General features: G+C 43.5%; 1 protein-coding gene across 6 annotated transcripts in view; it reads right to left on the bottom strand.

Annotated features, from left to right (window-relative positions):
* FLT1 (fms related receptor tyrosine kinase 1) overlaps positions 1 to 20,837 on the bottom strand; it is a 205,240-nt gene that overhangs the window by 138,168 nt on the left and 46,235 nt on the right. For all 6 annotated transcript variants that reach the window (XM_061434869.1, XM_061434873.1, XM_061434874.1 and 3 more), the window contains exons 4-5: positions 4,082 to 4,206; positions 79 to 241 (exon numbers count right to left, since the gene is read on the bottom strand). In XM_061434869.1, the coding sequence (XP_061290853.1) occupies positions 79 to 241; positions 4,082 to 4,206 (288 nt within the window). The remainder of the gene's footprint in view (positions 1 to 78; positions 242 to 4,081; positions 4,207 to 20,837) is intronic.

Genomic DNA, 20,837 nt, shown 5'->3' with positions numbered 1-20,837 from the left:
AAAAAAATCAACGTTTCATTAAGTAGATTAACCCTTGAGCGCCCCGGCGTACGTTCACGCTTCCGGAACATCACTTACTTTGCCGAATTATGAGATAGTTTGACTTGTACAAATGTCTGTTGACTGTTGTCTCGCAGGTCAAAAGCCCCACTTCTCTGTAGGATGCTTTATGTATTATAAAACCCCTCCTACTGTCCCAGATTATTCTTTTTCCATTGGGGATCAGAGTACCAGATGGAAACTGGAAAAGGAAGAAATGTGTGTTCACAAAATCATATTAGTGCTATGGTGAGAGCTTCACTCATAGTTTGTAATTGTTGAAATACAAATTTTATCTCAAATGAGAATAGTGCCGGTAGAAACTCCAGGTTGTCATAATTGGTTCTTTAGTTTTCTTTGCATGTAACACATGATACGTTAACCATGATAAATTATTGTCAACAACATAATTTGTTATTAGTCTTAGCAGCAAGCTGCACCCACCTAGGGCATACCTAGTTGTCGTTTGTCAGAATTCTAGCAGGACCCTGTGTCTCTTCAAGCTTCTGGGAGTCTCTGTAACAAACTGGCCTGATGCTCAATAGGAAAATGAATTAGGAATTTTTTTCCACTAGGGCTGCCTGGTTATCTTCTTGGTCTCATCACCGGGAGCTCTTAACAAGCCAAACCTTGTCATCTCATTTTGCGTGATTCGTTAAGGAGCTGGCTATCTTAAAAGGACTGTGCATCATTGGTGGTCCGCCAGGATTCACAGCATTAACTTGGCACTCACTGGGGTTATTATCACTCTGGGGAAACTGATGGTACTGACTCTGCACCAGGGAGGGCAACTCTCAGATGCTGCAGCTCCTGAGAGCAAAGAGATCTGAAAAAGGATGTGAGGCCAAAGACAGTCAGGAATGATGTGCTTGCGAATTCCTAGAAGTACTGCTAAACAGCGAGTCCAAACGGAAGAAAAGAACCCACCATTTGATTCTCCCCTAATGCCTTTTCCTGCACACCAGAGAGTTAATCTAAAGCCTCTACTTTGAGTAAAGGGTCACTGTTTCACAGAGCTGCTGCTGCTGCTAAGTCGCTTCGGTCATGTCTGACTCTGTGCGACCCCATAGACGGCAGCCCACCAGGCTTCCCCATCCCTGGGATTCTCCAGGCAAGAATACTGGAGTGGGTTGCCATTTCCTTCTCCAATGCATGAAAGTAAAAAGTGAAAGTGAAGTAGCTCAGTCGTGTTCTACTCCTAGAGACCCCACGGACTGCAGCCCACCAGGCTCCTCCGTCCATGGGGTTTTCAGGCAAGAGTACTGGAGTGGGGTGCCATTGCCTTCCTTCTCCAGCTCCACAGAGCAGCAGAGCCAAATTCCCTGATGCCAGATTGTCAGCCAATTTCAGAGGCAATGGTCTGATGACTACTATTATTTATCCCCAGTTGGAAAAGGTGGGGGGGGGGACCAAATCACCTTCTCACAACAGATTATAAAGATTCATAGCATTAACTGCCATAAAGAAGCTCAAGTCTTCTCTGTCTTCTTTTTAAAAGTACACACCACCTTCCACCGCTCTATCCGTCGATCCACAAGTATACTGCTTGTGGAAGGAGCGAATCGGACTGGGATGTGTGACCTGATGGCAGAGATTTCTGTTTCAAAAGCACTAGCTGCCTCTCCCAGTGAGTATATGTCCACCCTGGTGCACGTCCCCAGAGCCTTACGTGGGTTTGAGATGAACTGCATCCTGTTTATGAAGAACTGAAAGCAATTAAAGGATGCATTTCATGCTTTAGTACATTAGGAGGCTACTTGTAAACTTGGAAATGCTCTGCATTCCCTGGCAGGGGGGTTGGGAGGGTGGGGAGGAGAAAGAACCTTCTTTTCTAACTTGGTGCAAACTATTAAAAGGAAAGTCTCAGAAAAATTTATAACTGGGATTGAAATCTGTCAATGCTTGAAAACATGAGAAATGCTTTAAAAACACAAGAAAACAAGTATGTGCTGAATCTAAGGGAAAGGTTGGCTGATGGACTTTCTCTGCGCCACCAAAAAACACATTCAGTTTTCCTCTGAAGTGTGTCTCTTACTCTCATCTATCCACGACTGCCAGTAGTTGTAGTCCACTGACAAAGCCACTTTATGTCTAGCTGACAAGAGCTAAAACAGCAAAAGGCTACAAAGCTCATCCGCTGTGGCAATCGCTGTATGTGTCCTAAAGAGGCAGGAAGATGGGCAGCCTTGCAAGAGAGTAGGCCCCAGGGAGCTGTCACCAGCTGACCAGGGTTCTACTGAAGTAGGCAGGGGAAAAAGGAGAGGGAAGGGGCAGCAAGTTAGGAAAAGAGGGATGGGAAGAGAAGAGGAAGGGAAAGACCTCATGATAAGGTCATGTCAGCATATATATGTAATAGGTTAGAATATTTTCGATACATATATATGATATACCAAAATCCTTGTTAGAATTTTATGCTTCTCTCACTTGCTTTTCTTTTGTATCATAGAGCTGGGTGGGAAAACAGAGAAAATAAGCTTTCCTTCCCAAAATGCTTGCAGGTGAGAATTTGGGAAAATTCCTCAGACAGACAAGCAACCTGCATTAGGGCCAGAAGGCAAGGGGCTTACATGAAACAAGAAGTTTCATATCCCCATGGTTTGCTCCATATTCATCACAGAGCAATTATCGTCTTGGACTAAGTGGAGTAATGCCAGGCTCTTGAAAACATCGCTTGATAATACATTGATTACTGGGCATTAAACTGTTAGGTATGTAACATGGATAGTAAGCTGTGAATGGGCTTGCCTATGCCAGGCGAGGTCCTAAGTGTCTTCCAAGCACCTCGCGTAGCCTTCCTGACAGTCAGGTGAAGGGGTACTCCTGTAACTCTACCATCTCTCCAGTGAGGACACTGTGTGGAGGGAGGTCTCACAACTTGCCCATCTCTCTGGCAGGTAAGTGGACAGTGAGGGGAGGAAGAACCCAGGCTGTATGATCCCAGCCTCTGCTCTGAACCACTCTGGTCCTCCTCCTGTGCAAACAAAACCATCAGCAAAGGATGAAGGAGCACGGGAGCAGAAGACGGAACGTGGGCTAAAATGTTCCGTGTGGCCCCCAAAGCCCCTCACTCCCTGGAAACCTCAGTTTTTTCTTCTACCAACTCAGTTTGACTCCTCTGGGGTTTCTACCTCGTCTACCACGATTTTATATTTCCTGGCAATGGTACCCAGTGTGATATTGAAGATGTAACTCCACAATGTAGGGGACTGAATGCAAGGTATGAAGACAGGGAGATACCTCATCACATTTCAGGATTCAGGGTCAATCGGTGATACTGAAAATCACTCTGGATTCTTCCAATTTGACTACCGTCACCACCTGAGTCCCAACTTCTATGTGATGGGCAGTGCCAGGAGATGCTTTAGACAGTGTTCATTTCTCCTAAGCTCTAAGCACCCAGGATTTACTGCAGTTTTCCATTTGGGGAGTTTTTATCTAATTCTCAGACTTAGCACTACCCCTAAAGTAACCAGCTGAAATACCTGGCTTGGCACATTTTAGGGATTTTGTCTTTATTAGATTTTACTTGAAATCATTTTCCTTCTCTTCATGCACAATTTACAACATAATATGAAGAAAACCCTCACTTATAGTTTTTTATTTCCCCTATGAGGTTAAGTTTAGATGCTCGGCAAAAGATAAGCCTTTTGTTATCAGGGAATTCCCAACTCAGACCAAAGCAACAGTTCTCAGATGCCTGGAGAGTCAGGTATCCTGCCTGGCAGTTCTGCCTTCAGCCAAAATCTGGATAATTAATTTGTATACCCCATAGAATTGGTTTTTCTGACATTTACAGACGTTTGAATTTATGGCAATGCATAAAAATTTTCATGATTTTGGTTCTTCTGTGATTCACGTAGATTTATGCCCAGAACATTATCCTCTTATTCCATTTAAATACACACATGGGTATAACATCTAGCACTCAGACTTCTGAGTAAAAAGCTATTATAGAAAAGTATGTAAGCAAACTATTCCAGAGACAGAAAATAACAATACATTCTGCTCACTTGCGGTGAAGAGCAGGTGAGAAAAGTTTTACCTTTTTTAAAGTAACACTGATGCTGGGAGACGAGACCCGGCAGGGGATGACCACCTTCTTCCCTTCGGTCATATTTATAACCTTAGGGATTTCACTGCGCATGTCTACGAAAGGTCTACCTGTATCTGAATGAGAAGAAAATGAAAACACACACACATAAATGACTGTACGATGAACACCCAGACACTGAAGCTGGTGCGGCAACGTGGGGCCACCATACACCTTCCCATTCATGTGACCCCCATACATCCGTATTCTTCTCTCTCACCCGGCCTTCCGTGTTTCTGCCCAGATACAGAAAGCTTCTCTAAGGAAACCAAATTCCTTATTCAGGTCTCGGCCTTCAATCAGCAGACCCCGGGGCCCAGTCCCTACTTTGCAAATTGTGACCTGGCGGATGGGATGAGGAGTGTTGAGATCATTCAGAGAAAAAGCCATAAAAGTGCAGAGTGAGAGTAAGGTGAATATTCTGCATAAACACCTTCCCACAGCTTTGCAAAGGGCCTCAGGAAGCGCCCTCCTGAGCCTTTGTCAGAAGTCAGAGGAGGTGGGTGCACAGGTCCACAGTCTTAGGAGCACCAACGAGAGCGGAGAGTGGGGACCAAGGTGTCAGGCTGGAGAGAGGATTTCCATTTGAATGACAGAAACATGCCTCCACCGCTTTCTGCAGCTTAAAGGCCGACAAGTAAAAGGAGACGGTCTGAACTACTTCAGGGGAGGGGGTAGGGTGAAGGCAGGAGAAGCACGGTGAACACGGCATTTATTTCACAAGCACATGTGTCCAGTTCTTTAGCCCGCACTGCACGACTACGAACAGTAAAGCACGCGCGAGTGTACGCAAAGAGACCTGGAAAGGGCTTTACCTAATCACCAAGAGATCACCTTTAAAAGCATGGCACTGTCAGCTACAAATCGGCCTTGCCTTTTACCTCTATGAGGATTAAATCAGGTGCCTCTGCAGGGCTGACCCTCAACACCCTCTGGAGGGAGTTCAGGGTGGACAGCAGGAATGAGGCGCTCTGGGGAAAATGGGCAGTCAGTCTTCAGCTAGTTAGATAGTCTCAGGAGATGATTATATGAGCCCAATTCTTGCATCTCCTCATATCTAAAAAAGCACTAAAATCCCTCCTGGTGACATCTGCTCCTCAAGACAAGCAGAAATCTTCTGCAAAAAAATAATACATGCTTGATTGCACATACTTACCCTTCATCAAAATCACATATATGTTGACCTTCCCCACCCCTCTCCTGCCTCGTTGGAGCAGTTTCTCAGAGATATCTGAGATGCTGTCTTCCAAGCTATAGTCCTTATTTCGCCCCCAATAAAACTTAACTCACAACTCTCACATTATGATTTTTTTCCCCAGTCGACAGCATTTTGTCCACCTCAGAGGTCAGAAGGACTCAAACCACTTGCTGGGCTTCCCTGCAGTTCCTGTAGGGACAGGACTGAACATTCTTTCAGAAACACTCTCGTAGTCCACCTCGCCTTTGGAATCCCCTGACAGTGATCTCTTCAGGAAACACTGCTCTTAACTTCTCCCCTTGGACCCAGCCCTCCCTGCCCAGATGGAAAGAAGCCCTGTGCAGACTCTCCCCTGGGCCCTCACCTGCTCGCCGTTCAGAATAATCCTGGATGCCAAACAGAGAATAAAGGGAGAAAAAACATGGGCATGATGGGGGCCATGGCTGCCTGGACTGATTGGGGGCTGCAGACATTGTTATGAACTGTGTCTCCCCCTGCCCCTCCCCCACACAAATGATATGTTCTAACCCCAGCACTGCAGAATGTGACCTCACTAGGGTCAAATAGAGTCACTGCCAATAGAGTTACTTCAGTCAAGTAGGGTGGGGCCCTAGTCCAATAGGCCTGGCGTCCATATAAGATGATGGCCATGTGAGGAGAGACATCCAGGGAGAACGCATATGGAGACAAAGCAGAGATGGAGCAATGCAGTTGGAGGTCAGGGCCACCGAGGGTCGCCAGCCCCCCTCAGAATGTAAGGAGAGGCAAACAGGGGCTCCCTACAGGCTTCAGTGGGGCACGGCCCTGCTGCCACCTCGAGTGTCTAGAATGTGAAATGATAAAGTTCTGTAGTTTTTAACATACACACATACACATACACACAACCACTCCACCACCACGAAAAAAGGGACCTTGCTGTAGCCTGCTGAAGGTGGCGGTGTGTGACATACACCAGAGGAGGCCCTAGAGGGACCCAATTAATACAGCCCATCTTGGATGATCAGAAACCCTTGAACGATTCCTCCTGGTCTCCTGGGAAGCCTTCCTGGGCCAGCCCTTCCTGCTTCCCATCCCAGCCCACCTCAGGGGCTTTGCCAGCAGCCCCAGAACTCTCCTGTTATAGCACCTAACGCACAACTTCCCTGGGTACACGTGGGATGATGACTTCTTAGGAGAGGAGACAGACGGTATTCATCTCTGCCTCATATGAAATGAATGAATGAGCCAGTGAATGAACTACTCTCCAACCCTGTCATTTTACAGATGAGAAGAGAGAGGCGTGAACAGGTGCAGAGAGTAGTCTTGCTGTGAACAGAAACCCCAGAGGCCAGTTTCTTCTCCTGAGCTCCAGTCCAAGGATCCTTCCCTGCCCCACCTCCCCTCATCAGAGCCTGCTCCCTCGTCATAGGAAGCCCTGTTGTTGGCAATTGTTTTTCAGAGACAGGCTGATTGTCACAGTTCTCTGGGGCAAGTGTGTGCAATGTCACACGGTCTAGTGTTGGAGGAATTCCCAGACGAGGATGCTCACTGAGGGGCAGGGAAGGGTGGAGGTGCCTATGGGACAGCCTCAGGACAAGGCTCAGAGCTGGGGGAGTGAGGGGGATAACAGATTGTGGTTAAGACCGTACATGTTAGGAGAATTTAGGGCTGACCAGTGACCCACTCCAGCATTCTTGGGCTTCCCTTGTGACTCAGCTGGTAAAGAATCTGCCTGCAATGCAGGAGACCTGGGTTTGATCCCTGGGTTGGGAAGATCCACTGGAGAAGGGAACAGCTACCCAATCCAGTATTCCGGCCTGGAGAATTACATGGACTGGACAGTCCATGGGGTCTCAAAGAGTCGAACACGACTGAGTGACTTTCACTTCACTTAAGTGGTTAGGACTCATACTTTCATTGCTGCTGAGGGCGTAAGTTCAAATCCTGGTCCAGGAAAGATGAGCAGCATGACCACAAAAAAAAAAAGCATGCACTTCACAGCCAGGGTTCAAATCCTAGCTCTGCCCCTTACTAGCAGTGAAAGAAAGTGAAGAAAGTGAAGACACTCAGTCGTGCCCGACTCTTTGCAACCCCATGGATAGTAGCCTACACCCAGCTCCTCCGTCCGTGGGATTTTCAAGGCAAGAGTACTGGAGTGGGTTGCCATTTCCTTCTCCAGGGAATCTCCCCAACCCAGGGATCGAACCCAGGTCTCTCACATTGTAGACAGATGCTTTACCATCTGAGCCATGTAGCCAAAGCATTTCGCCAATTCCACCCCTCATCTGTAATACTTATCTCAAGGGTGACATGAATTCACACATATAAAATGTTTAGAATGGTACCTGGTAGATGTGTACGTGTTAGCTATTAATTTTCTCATTATGAGAAATTTGAACTTGAGAAAGGGGGGTTAGGCTATATGAAAATCATAAATTATACTCAAGATCTAAACTACAGAAAGTACAAATTTATATTCATATAATGGCATAAAAAAGACAAAACAAATACACTAAAATGTTAGCCATGATTCCCTTTGAGTATTATGAGTTGTTATTATTTTCTTTGTGACCCCATGGACTGTAGCCTGCCAGGCTCCTCTGTCCATGGGGTTTCCCAGGCAAGAATACTGGAGTGGGTTGCCATTTCCACCTCCAGGGGATCTTCCCAACCCAGGGATCGAATACGAGTCTCCTGTGTTTCCTGCATTGCAGGCAGATTCTTTACCATTGAGTCACCAGAAAAGCCCTTCTGTTTTTGTGAGATTTTCTAGAATAAGCATGTATGATTTTACAATAACATTTTAAATCATTGCATGTAAGTCTCAATGTCTAAACCATTTTTACTTGAGGAAAACTATAAATTTCATGTGATTTACATCAGTTTTGTCCAGTATACTAGGAGACATTAACTATCACATTAATAGTTGTATGTCTATTAGGAAGGCTCAGTGAGTGTAGTAGCATCTGTAGAGAGGAAGAGTTAATTATACGGAGACAAAGATTCACTTATCAGCACAAAATTCCTCCCCTGAATAAAACTGCTGAGCTGGACATCCAGGCAGGACTACTGGGATTCGATCAATTCCTTTCCTTCCTCCTGTGAGTCTATATTTTTATCTCCTTTGTGAGTCCCAAGGTAAACACAAACACCAGGAAATGGTTTAATTCATGTAACTAAATTGTAAATCCTTCACATTTAATTTACTGTCTCCTTAAGCAACCATTTTCAACAAAGGACACTGGCATAAAATGTTCCTGAGGAAACAGTAAACCTTGGTGTAGTCATTTTTAGTCTAAGGAATGCCAGTCCCAAAAGAAAACAAAAGCAGCTAATGCGACATGCCTTTGAACTTCATCTCGCCCTTGTTCATTCTGGATCCTTCGAACACTTGAATTTCATAAGTCAATGCCAATTTTAGCACTGGGCCCACTGTTCAAAAAATATCAGAATTTCAGTGATTGGTGTCCGTCCCAGCATAATTCAAAACACACCATTTGTAGCACAGTTAATAGTGGCATTATAAATCCACTATGTTTTCAAATGAACTTATGCCTACAGATACACACACTCTATTCTCCAGGCTTATTAATAGTATATTTCCTCTGCAATTTGCTTCAAGGAAGGGCTAAGAATGAACTTGCCTGACATATTATAATACAAACATTTTTTGTTTTGTATGACCACAGATACAGAAGAGGTCACGGTTCCATTAATATCACCAGTAAAACCACTTACTATTCCCATAGGACGCATTTGTCTTCGTCACAAAATTAAAAACGACTTCTAAACCCAGCCAGCGCCGTGAAGTGATTTCCTGAGGCCAAAGTGGCTGGTTGTTGAAAGAGTGAGGAAGAGCTGCTCCGGAGACCGCCGGTGTACCCGTGGTGCAGACACTCTGTCACCAGGGACTCAGGCCACACCCAGAGGCAGGGAGGTCACACCACCTCCCCTCTCTGGACTCTTAGAACTCAAAGCAGCGACAGGAAGCTGGCACAGAATGAGGTTTTCTCATCCAGCAGGAGTAGCTGGGCTATCATCCTTCAGGACAGCGGGCAGACTTGGGCGCAGGGGAAGATCGAACAGGGACCCTTGCTCAGAGTGGTATTATATCTACTTTTTCAATGTGTTTTTTCCTTTTGAAATCTGTAATCACTCTGGCATATCAGGGCACACAGACATAGAGGTCCCAGCATGGCAGGCTTCATGCCACTCTATTTCCCAAGGGCATCACCTAGGAACTCTTCTATGGAGTGTAGAGCAAGTGAATGGCCCAAGGATTTTAGGGGGTTTTTCAGCCTGAAGAAGAGTTCAATAGTAAACATCTTATTTCCGAGTACTTGTTCATCCCCGTGATTTTCATAAACTTTTTCTTGATTTCCTTTTCCTTTAATTTCATTTACCTTAACTCTTAAGTCCTGGTCATGAGGACTCCTAATTATTTTTAAGGAGGATGTGATTTTAATTTACTGAGGATGAAGTGAAGTGGATAAGAAGGTAATTAACCAACACCATGAAAAGGATCCTATCTAGAAATGAGAGTTTTCACATCGCATTTTTGACTTTAGTTGCCCACCAAAGCTTTTGAGAATTCAAAACAGAGCTTTGGAGCAACCACAAGAAAGCTGAAATAGCTATAGTAATATTAGATAAATAGCTATTGTTGTTCGGTTGCTAAATATTAGATAAAATAGACTAAAACAAAAAACATTACTAGAGATAAAGAGGGTGTTTTGTAATAATGATAGTGTTTAGCAGGAAGATATAATAATTATAAATATGTAGGCAACTAGCAACAGAGCACCAAAATACAGGAAGGAAAAACTGACAGGACTGAAGAATAGAAAATTCAACAATAATAGACGAAGATTTCAATACCTTACTTTCAATAACGGACATAACGAGAGAGATGGCTAAAAAGGAAATAAAGAACTTGAACAACGCAGATAGCCAACAGGACTTAACAGACATAAACAGAACCCATCACAGCAGAATACACACTCTTCTCAAATGCACACAGAACATTCCCCAGGATAAACTATACACTAGGCCATAAAACAAACTTCAATTAAATTAAAAGGATAGAAATAAGACAAAGTATGTTCTTTGACCACAGTGGAATGAAATTAGAAACCAGTAAGTGAAGGAAACTTGTTGTTCAGTCACTAAGTCATGTCCAAAAAACCAGTAGAAAAAAATTCACGAATCCAAAAGCTAGTTCTTTGAAAAAATAAACACAACGGACAAACCTTTTGACAGACAAGCCAAGAAAAGAGGAGGAAAGACAAATTAATAAGACCAGAAGAGAAACAGTAGATATTACTATTGACACTACTAAAATAAAAAGAATTGTAAAGGAATAATATAACTGTATGCCAATAAATTAGATAACAGATGAAATAAACAGGTTCCTAGAAAGACATAAACTACTGAAAGTAACTCAAAAGAAACAGACAAACTGAATACACCTATAAGAAAAGAGATTGAATCAGTCACCAAAATACTGCCCACAAAGAGAAACTCGGGCCCAGAAGACAAGGGAATTCTATCAGATATCTAGAGAATGAACACCAATTCTTCACAAATTTTTCTAAAAGAACAAAAGGCAAAACTTCCCAATTCATTCTATGAAGCCAGTGCTAGCCGGATACCAAAACCAAAGACATCACAAAGGGAAAACAGGTCAATACTTTTTATGAATGTGGATGCAAAAAGAGCTCAATTTCCAGCAAACCCAATACCTATAAAAGAAGTATGCACCTGCCAGAGTGGGTGTTCCAGGAATGCAAGATCGCTTTAACATCCAACAACCAGTCAATGTCATTAATATACAATATAAATGGAATAAGAAACAAAAATCTCATGATCCTTTCATTAGGTACAGGAAAAGCATTTGACAAAATCCAAATCCTTATGGAAGACGGTATGGAGATTCCTTTAAAAGCTAGGAATAAAACCACCATATGACCCAGCAATCCCACTCCTAGGCATATAGCCTGAGGAAACCATAAGTGAAAAAGACACATGTACCCCAGTGTTCACTGCAGCACTATGTACAATATCTACAACATGGAAGCAACCTAGATGTCCACTGATAGATGAATGGATAAAGAAGCTGTGGTACATATACACAATGGACTATTACTCAGCCATAAAAGGGAACACATTTGAGTCCGTTCTAAAGAGGTGGATGAACCTAGAGCCATTATACAGAGTAAAGTAAGTCAAAAAGAGAAAGATAAATATCGTATACTAATGCATATATATATGGAATCTAGAAAGATAGTACCAAATAATTTATTTTATTTGCAGGGCAGCAATGGAGAAACAGACATAGAGAATAGACTTATGGACATGGAGAGAAGGAAGGAGATGGTGCGATATGTGGAAAGAGTAACATGGAAACTTACATCACCATATGGAAAATAGATGGCCAATGGGAATTTGCTATATGTCTCAGGGAACTCAAACAGGGTCTTTGTACCAACCTAGAGGGGTGGGATGGGGAGGGAGATGGGAGGGAGGTTCAAGAGGGAGAGGACATATGCATAGCTATGGCTGATTCATGTTGAGGCTTGACAGGAAAAAAAATTCTGTAAAGCAATTACCTTTTAATTAAAAAAAATAAATTAAAAAAATCCAAACCCCTTTCACAACAAAACACACACACACACACACACACACACACACACACACTCAAAAAACTAGGAACAGAAGGGCATTTCCTCAATCTGATATACAAAAAAAACATAACAGCTAACAACACTGTTAATAGTAAAATGCTGGATGCTTTCCCCCTAAGATTAGGAACAAGACAAGGTCGTCCAGTCTTACCACTTCTGTTCAGCACTGTACTAGGGCTTCAATGGTTATTATGAATAATGTTACAATAAACATTCCAGCTAGAGCAATTCAGCAAGAAAAAGAAATAAAAGACATCCAGATTTCAAAGGAAGAAATTTTCTCTGTTTTCAAATGACATGATCTTGTATATAGAAAATCCTAAGGAGTCCACTAAAAAAAAAACAAAAAAAAAAAAAACCTATTAATTGGAACTAGTAAATGAGTTCAGCAAGATTTCAGGATTCAAGATCAATATGCAAAAGTATTATATACTTTTATGTACTTTCAATGAACAATCTGAAAATGAAATAAAAGTTTTATTTATAACAGCATCAAAACAGAATAAAACACTCAGGAATATATTTAACAAAAGAAGTGTGAAGCTTATATTTTGCAAACCGCAAAAATACTATGGAAAGAAATGAAGTAAATAAATGGTAATACTACCTATGTTCATGAATTGGAAGACTTAATATTGTTAAGATGGCAGTGCTCCTCAAATTGATCTATGGATTCATTGCAATCCCTATCAGAATGCTGGATAACTTCTTAGTAGAAACTGACAGGCTGATGCTAAAATTTACAATTGAATGCAACCCAGAAGAGCCAAAACAACCTTGAGAAAGAGGACTCACACTTTTCAATTTCAAAAGTTACTACTAAAACTGTAAACAACCATGATTAAGACAGTGTAGTACTGGCATAAGGACAGACAAGCAGATCGGTGAAGTAGAACTAAGAGTTCATAAATAAGCCCTTGAGTCCATGGTCTGTTGGTTTTCAACCGGGCTGCCAAGACCATTCAATGGGGAAAGATCAGTCTTTTCAACAAATCCTGGAACAACTCTACACACAAAAGAATAGAGGACCTTTACATCAAACCATACATAAATATGAACTCAAAATGTATCAAAGGCCTAAATTTAAGAGCAAAAACTATACAACTTTTAGATGAAATCAGAGAGGTAAATCTGCATGATCTCAGATTTGACACTGGATTCTTATACATGATATCAGCAACAAAAGAAAAAAGTAGATCAACTGGACTTCCTCAAAAGTTAAAACTTTTGTGCTTCAAAGAATACTACCAAGCAAGTGAAAAAAGAATGCACAGAATGAGAGAAAATATCTGCAAAGTATTTATCTGATAAAGGATTTGTATCTAGAATACAGAAATATTTATATATCTAGAATATGTTAAAATCTAGATATACAGAAGCTGCCTGCGATGCAGGAGACACAGGAGACTCAAGTTTGATCCCTGAGTGTGGAAGATCCCCTATGGAAGGAAATGACACCCATTCTAGTATTCTTGCCTGAAGAATCACATGGACAAAGGAGCCTGGGTGGCTATAGTCCAATGAGTAGCAAAGAGTCAGACAGGACTAAGCAATTAAGCACAGCACATCTTAATATTGATACCTCTAAATTTTATGTCTAGAACATAAAAATATTTTTATAATACATATTTAGAATATGTAACTACATAAAATATATTAATATATAATCTAATTTAAAAATTGAAGAACTCTTACAACTTGGTAACAAATAATCCAATTTAAAAATGGAAAAGAGATCTAAAAAGACACTTCTTCAAAGAAGAGGTACAAATAATCAATAAGCACATGCAAAGATGCTCAGCATCATGAGCCATCAGAGAAATGCACACCAAATCCACAATGAGATACTGCCTCAAATCCACTGGGACGGTGATGAAAAGACAGGGTAGCAAGGACTGGCAAGAACTTGGAGAAACTGGAACTCTCATAGGCTGCTCATGGGAACATAAGATAGCCACTTTGGGACATAGTCTGGCAGTTCTTCAAATGGTTAAACATGCAGTTATGCTTACATATGACCTGGTACTTCCTCCCTTAGGTATGTACCCTAGAGGATGAAAACTTGTTCCGCAAAAGAACTAGCATATGACTGTTCACTGCAGCATTATGTCCATCTACTGGCAAATGGATGGCTAAAACGTGGGAGACCCATACAATACAATGGAATATTATTTGGCAATAAAAAGAAATGAAGTGCTTATACTTAGTACAACATGAATGAACCCTGACATATTATGCTGAGTGCAAGAAGACAGCACATACTTATATATTTAATAATAAAATGCCACATATTTTATTATTCTGTTTATATGAAATACTCAGAATAAGCAAATCTACGGGGACTGAAAGTAGATTAGTGTTTGCTTAGGGCGGGGAGGTATAGAAGGGTAAAGGGTGACAGCTAAAAGGTACAGAGGTTCTTTCTGAGATAATGAAGGGTTCTGAAATTGTCTGTAGTGATGGTTGCATATGTCTGCCTATGTGCGAAAGACCATTTTTGTTGTTCAGTCGCTCCATCATGTCCGGCTCTTTGCAATCCCCATGGACTGCAGCATGCCAGGCTTCGCTGTCCTTCATTATCTCCCAGAGCTTGCTCAAACTCACGTCCATGGAGTCACTGATGCCATCCAACCATCTCATCCTGTGTTGCCCCTTTCTCCTCCTGCTCTCAATCTTTCTCAGCATCAGCATCTTTTCCATTAAATTATACAATTTAAATGGGTGAATTATACAGTATATGAATATCTCAAAACACTTATTTTGAAAGAGAACAGAACTCTGGGGTCTATCTCAGGAATGGTGACCCCCTGTTTCCTAAGCTGGAATTGTAACCGGAGATCATTCAGTGCCGACTACCTTATCTTATAGAGTCCCTCCAACCTTTCTCTCCCACTCCTCTTTGCATTTAAGGAAGCCACTCACAAAAAATTTTCTCCCATGACAAAACCATCCTGATTGTAAATACCTAGTTTAGTTCCCACTTAGCAGTCCCAGGTCTGTGGGGAACATAGTGAGACATCTCTTGTCTTCCTTCAGCCGGGAGGTTCCTTGACCGATGTATCTATCCAAGTCTACACAGTATTTCTTAGTGAGTCATGCTGGTTATCCAAGTGAACAAGTAAAACCTCAGCTATAATTCGCTACCCACCCAGATTCAGAAGTGAGATAATCCCCTCTATGGCTGACCTAGGAATATCAGTGCCAGGCTCTGCCATCTACATGAGACCGTACACAAATGTTTCTATTACAGCAAGGTAAGCAGAGAGAGGGCACCGTATTTCAGACTCAAGATGCTATCCTAAAATTAAACATGAATATATTATTTGTGTGATACAAAATCAAAAAAGCTCTTTCCTGACTGCCTACCTTCCTTCAAAAGAGAAGCACACAGTTTTGCCTTATCTCATTTGGAAGTCCCATTTGTTCACTTATAACGGCAAGTTGGACATTCAGTTCAGTTCAGTCACTCAGTCGTGTCCGACTCTCTGCGACCCCATGAATTAGGAGAAGACAAAAGACCAAGACTTAGGAGAGAGGAGGACAGGAAGAGTGGTTCAGCCCCTCGCCTTCTTCCTGCATCTTCTGTGAATTTGCTCCTTGAAATGTGCATATCTAGCAGCCAGGCAATTGGGGTAATCAATCATTTCAACCCAGTGTCCAGCAGAGGCTGGGCACATAGTGCATGGCCAACTGATGTTTATTGAGAAGATACCAGATGAAGCAAGAAACAAGGTGAAATCAGGACGCATTATGGTCCTGTGCACACAGCAGCTCCATGGACTCCAGTTCTAGCTGTATGGACCTCACACATACCTCTCCCCCCGGCTCAGAAACTTTCCTTTTGATTAGAGGAAAAAGTAGATACTAAATTCTGCCTTGAAGGAGAATAATTTCTCTTTAATTTACAGCTAAGACCTAAGTAAGTTAGCTGAAGATCTAAGTAAGAGTGGAGTGCCAGGGGGATGGTACACCTGACTAGACCAGAAAGGCAGACAAGGGCGCAGTTTCTCGGGCTGCCTAGGACCTTGCTCACTGGGTGTTCACACAAGATGCTTAGTTGATTTCTATGTTCACAAAGTCAGATCTTCATCTTGATCAGTTAAAACATCTCAAAAGAAAAGAAAGAAAAAGAGAAAAGCTAAGAAGGAAGTGGGGGGAGAAGGACGGACGGACATATAGAGGGATGACAGATGGATGATGAAAGGAAAGATAGAAGGAAAGAAAGGAATGAAACAGGAATAAAGGAGAAAGGGAAGAAGGAAGCAAGCAGCTCTGATGGGCAACAACCATTCCTTCTTCTACTGCCAAGATTTGGGGCCGTGTCCCAAATCCTACTATTCCTAGCTCTGCCTCTGAATCGGAAGATTATAAAACTGTTAGGCGACTTGTGTGATACCCTAACACAGCCTCTCACGTTACAGAAGCAGAAGCTGAGTCCCAGAGATGAGGAAAGACCTTCCCACAGGCACAGGAATGGCACAAATGGTTGAGCCAGACCTGAATCCAGGCGTCCTGGTCCTAGACCATCCTCTCTGCATCTACCAAAATCTAGCCCAGACTCTCAGAATGACTTAGGGGTGACAATTACACCTTCAAATACCCCACAGATAGGACGGAAGGAAGGGTGGAGGGAAGGAAAGACGGCCCAGGGACATGGGGTCTTCTGGCAGGAGATCAGAAATATGAAAGGACAGACTGATAAGAAATTCCTACTGTGAACATCAAGCTCGAGTCAATGGACCCCCTGCTTATCTCTCTCTGCTATAAGATGCTGGGGACGTTTTGGGGTCTCTGTCATTACCACCTCAGGGCCAAGAGCTGTCCAACCAGATAAAGCTCTATCTTATGGAGCCTAAAGATCAAAGTCCTTCCAGGGGACAGTCATCCTCCAGTGCAAGGGATGTTTGGTCCCTGGGACATGGGTTCTCCCTGAGGGCAGCTACCCTCTCAGGAGAACGTCCCCTCCAGGGTCTTGTACTGTTGGCATTGGAGGCCAGGGTCCTGCTTAGGTCGGGCACAGCTGCCCTGTGACTCTCTGAGGCTTAGTTCCCTCTAGAATATATGACAGGCATTTTCCTGTCCCCAAACCTATGACGTGTTATGCATGCATGTGAAATGTTCACGCAGGGAGTAGCACCCTGACACCTCCTAGGGGGTTCCTGGGTGAGGAGGAGGGAACCGGATGCAAGGCCACAGGGGTGGTGGCAGTTGAGAGCATGGGGCCAGGTCTGGAGCAGGCCAGTCCTTGGTCACTGCAGCCATTGTTGTCAAGTGGGAATACAGGCCAGCACAGCTAGAGTTCGTTTTTCCAGATAAGTAGGAAATCAGATTTTTATGTGAACTCCTCCAATTATTAAACATTGGCAGCCAAAAGCACTGCGCCTGCCAGTCAAAACGTATATCAGCGGCATTTGGCCCGAACACTTCCTGGCCTGCAAGTTTGTACTGCCCCCCAGCCCCCACCCCACTCCATTCTGTCCTGCACACAAACCGCCAAGGGGATTGAGGGGAAGCCCAGCAAGAACATACTGGCAAGAGCAGGGCCTTGAGTCTATCAGATCTGGGTCCCAAGTTTGACTTGGGACTTACATGCAGTATGTGACCCTCAACACAGTATTAAATTTCTCCAACTTTCCTGTCCAAGGAGACTGACAATGGAATTCATCCCATTGGATTTCAAGGATGAAATATGATTTACGGTAATGAACCTCAGCCAGATATCGATAAAGGATAGAAAGGCACACTCGGTACTGCTCAAGTGTCAACAGTAGGAAGGCGCCGGGGCGTCTTGTCCAGCCCCACCAAATGAGCACCTGTGCTGTGTTTGAATACCTGGACACACAGGGAACTCACCACCTCCCAAGACAGGTCATTCCACTGCCAGAGAGCTTTAGATGTTAGAGAGTGTTTGCTTATATCAAGATGAAATCTGCCTGTCTTGACTTCTTTCATTCTTAATTAGTAGCTGTACTGTCAGGGGTTATAAAGATGAAGTTTGATCTCTTTGCCTCAGAGAAAAACTTTGAAGGAGATATTTTTCCACCCAGTTCTTTACTTTTCAAAACATTTATGTTCCTTTTGTTGTTCTTTGCCAGTGAACAATAACAAAACCGTCAGATTACTTAATGCTCACAACCCGGTGGGGCAGGTACCCATTTGACAGATGAGGAAAATGAAGTATGGGGGCAGGATCATAGAATGTACTTGTAATTCCTGTTCCTCTTGAAATGTAAATTAAATGGTAAGACCTGGCAAACGTTTGACAAACCTAGAGAAGGTATTAAAAAGCAGAGAGATCACTTTGCCAACAAAGGGCCGTATAGTCAAAGTCATGGTTTTTCCAGTACATCCATACAGATTCTTTACCACTAGCGCCACCTTGGAAGCCCATAAAAGCATGACATTCCTTCAAATTTGAATTTTAGATAAACAACAAATAAGTATAAATAAAAATCTTTAAGTATAACTATGCCCTAACTATTGCCATGGGCTTCCCTTCTGGCTCAGTTAGTAAAGAATCTGCCTGCAATGCAAGAGACCCAGGTTTGATCCCTGGGTTGGGAAATACCCTGGAGAAGGAAATGGCAACCCACTCCAGTGTTCTTGCCTGGAGAATCCCATGGACAGAGGAGCCTGGTAGGCTACACAGTCCATGGGGTTGCAGGAGTTGGACACACTTAGCGACTAAATCACCACCACCATGGTTTTTCCAGTAGTCATGTACAGATGTGAGAGTTGGACCATAAAAAAGGCTGAGCGCCAAAGAACTGGTGCTTGAATTGTGGTGTTGGAGAAGACTCTTGAGAGTCCCTTGGGTAGCAAGGAGACCAAACCAGAGAATCCTAAAGGAAATCAGTCCTGAACATTCGCTGGAAGGACTGATGCTGAAGCTCCAATACTTTGGCCACCTGATGCAAAGAGCCAGAAAAGATGATGATGCTGGAAAAGACTGAAGGCAGAAGGAGAAGGGGGCAACAGAGGATGAGATGACTGGATGGCATCACCAACTCAACGAGCATGAGTTTGAGCAAACTCCAGAGATGGTGAAGGACAGGGGAGCCTGGCGTGCTGCAGTCCATGAGGTCGCAAAGAGTTGGACACAACTGAGTGACTGAACAAGACTTGGCACCACCTGCATCCCGAACCCCATCCACCTGTTAATGGTGTTCAAGGTTGGGTTCTTGGCTAAACAGAGTTAACTAAAAGCCTGAATCTTTCTCACATATGCTGTCTCAGCTGCTTTCTTCCCCATAGTCCTAGGGCGGTCAGCTGGCTTTGCCAGCCAAATACAGTCCTTTACACTTATTCCTGTCAGATCTCATTTGGTTAATCCCACGTCACAGTTTGGTCAGTTGGATATTTTGGGGATGGTGATTCTGTCATGTGACGTGTGTGTTTTTGCCCTCATTGTGGCTCTTTTGTTCTGTATGCCCTGCATTTCCTCATCAATGCCCAGGAGGACCAGTGAGACCAATATCAATTTTAAAACTCCATGTTTCTTTCATTTAGCAAACATCTCTGAGCACCTCCCCCCTGGCACACCCCGGCTGGAGCCATCAGAGTGAGCAAGACAGTCACTCCTGGTCCTCACTGAGCTGGTGAGATGAGTCCTACGTGAGGGGAGGGCAAACCTAGTTTGGGGGAGCCTGGGGAGCTTCCCAGGATGGGTGATGTTGAACTGGAGACCTAAAAGATGAGTACAAGAAGACTGGTGCCATCTCTGGTGCAGCATCGCTCCTCCATACCCCTCTTATTGCTCTCTTCCCATAGGGCTTTGCAATAGGCTTGGTTGTAACCTGTTTTATTTGCATCACTAATTGCTGCCCTTGAAAACTGAGGGGATTATCTTTGTAGTTTCTATTCTGCCCAGCTCACTGCCTTTCACCACAGCAATTACAACTGATTATGGCTCAGATGGTAAAGAATCCACTGGCAATGCAGGAGACCTGGTTTCAATCCCTGGGTTGGGAAGATCCCCTGGAGGAGGGCATGGGAACCCATTCCAGTATTCTTGCCTGGAGAATCCAATGGACAGAGGAGCCTGGTGGGCTGCAGTCCATGGGGTCACAAAGAGTCAGACACACCTGACCAACTAAGCACAGCACAGTCCTCCTAAGTGTAAGCACAGAGTTTGTGTACAGCCTCCCACTGAATCTCCCAACAGCCACACAAAGTGCTAACTCTTCCCATTTTACAGAAAAGGAAACCAAGGCTGGGAAGACGTAACAGTAGCAGCAGTTAACAGCAAACACATGAGAAGTGTGTACTATACACCAGACCCTAAAACTAACCATTTTATGTGTGTGAACTCCTGATGGGAGCAAGGATTAAGGACAAGAACCGTGCTGCCTTCTCCACTGCAGATTAGTTATATGGGCAGTTACTTAACCTTCCCTTGAAGAGAAGGTGAAAATGATAGCGCTGCTTCCTAGGATTAGGAAGTTATGAGAATGAAATCCCTAACCAATACAGGTGCCTAGAGTGGCGTCCAAAACACGGTGAGACCTAAGTACGAACCGCTATTCTTATTAAGGAATCTGCACAGAGACTTTGCACATATCAGAGTGGGGACTGAATCCAGTTTGAACCCTGGATCATGTTTCAAATATAATTTAGATATACACTACTCCAGGGGATCTTCCCTACCCAGGGATTGAACCTGGGTCTCTTGCATCTCCTACTCTGGCAGGAGGGTTCTTTACCTGGTGGCTCAGGTGATAAGAAACTTCCTGCAATGCAGTAGACCCAGGTTTAATCCCCGGGTCAGGAAGATCCCTTGGAGGAGGGCATGGCAACCCACTCCAGTATTCTTGCCTGGAGAATCCCCATGGACAGAAGAGCATGGTGG

Source organism: Bos javanicus, chromosome 12, assembly GCF_032452875.1.
Source record: "Bos javanicus breed banteng chromosome 12, ARS-OSU_banteng_1.0, whole genome shotgun sequence".
Taxonomy (NCBI): Eukaryota; Metazoa; Chordata; class Mammalia; order Artiodactyla; family Bovidae; genus Bos; species Bos javanicus.
The sequence above is the reverse complement of the archived record's forward strand: the minus strand, read 5'-3'. Positions and strand labels throughout refer to the sequence as shown.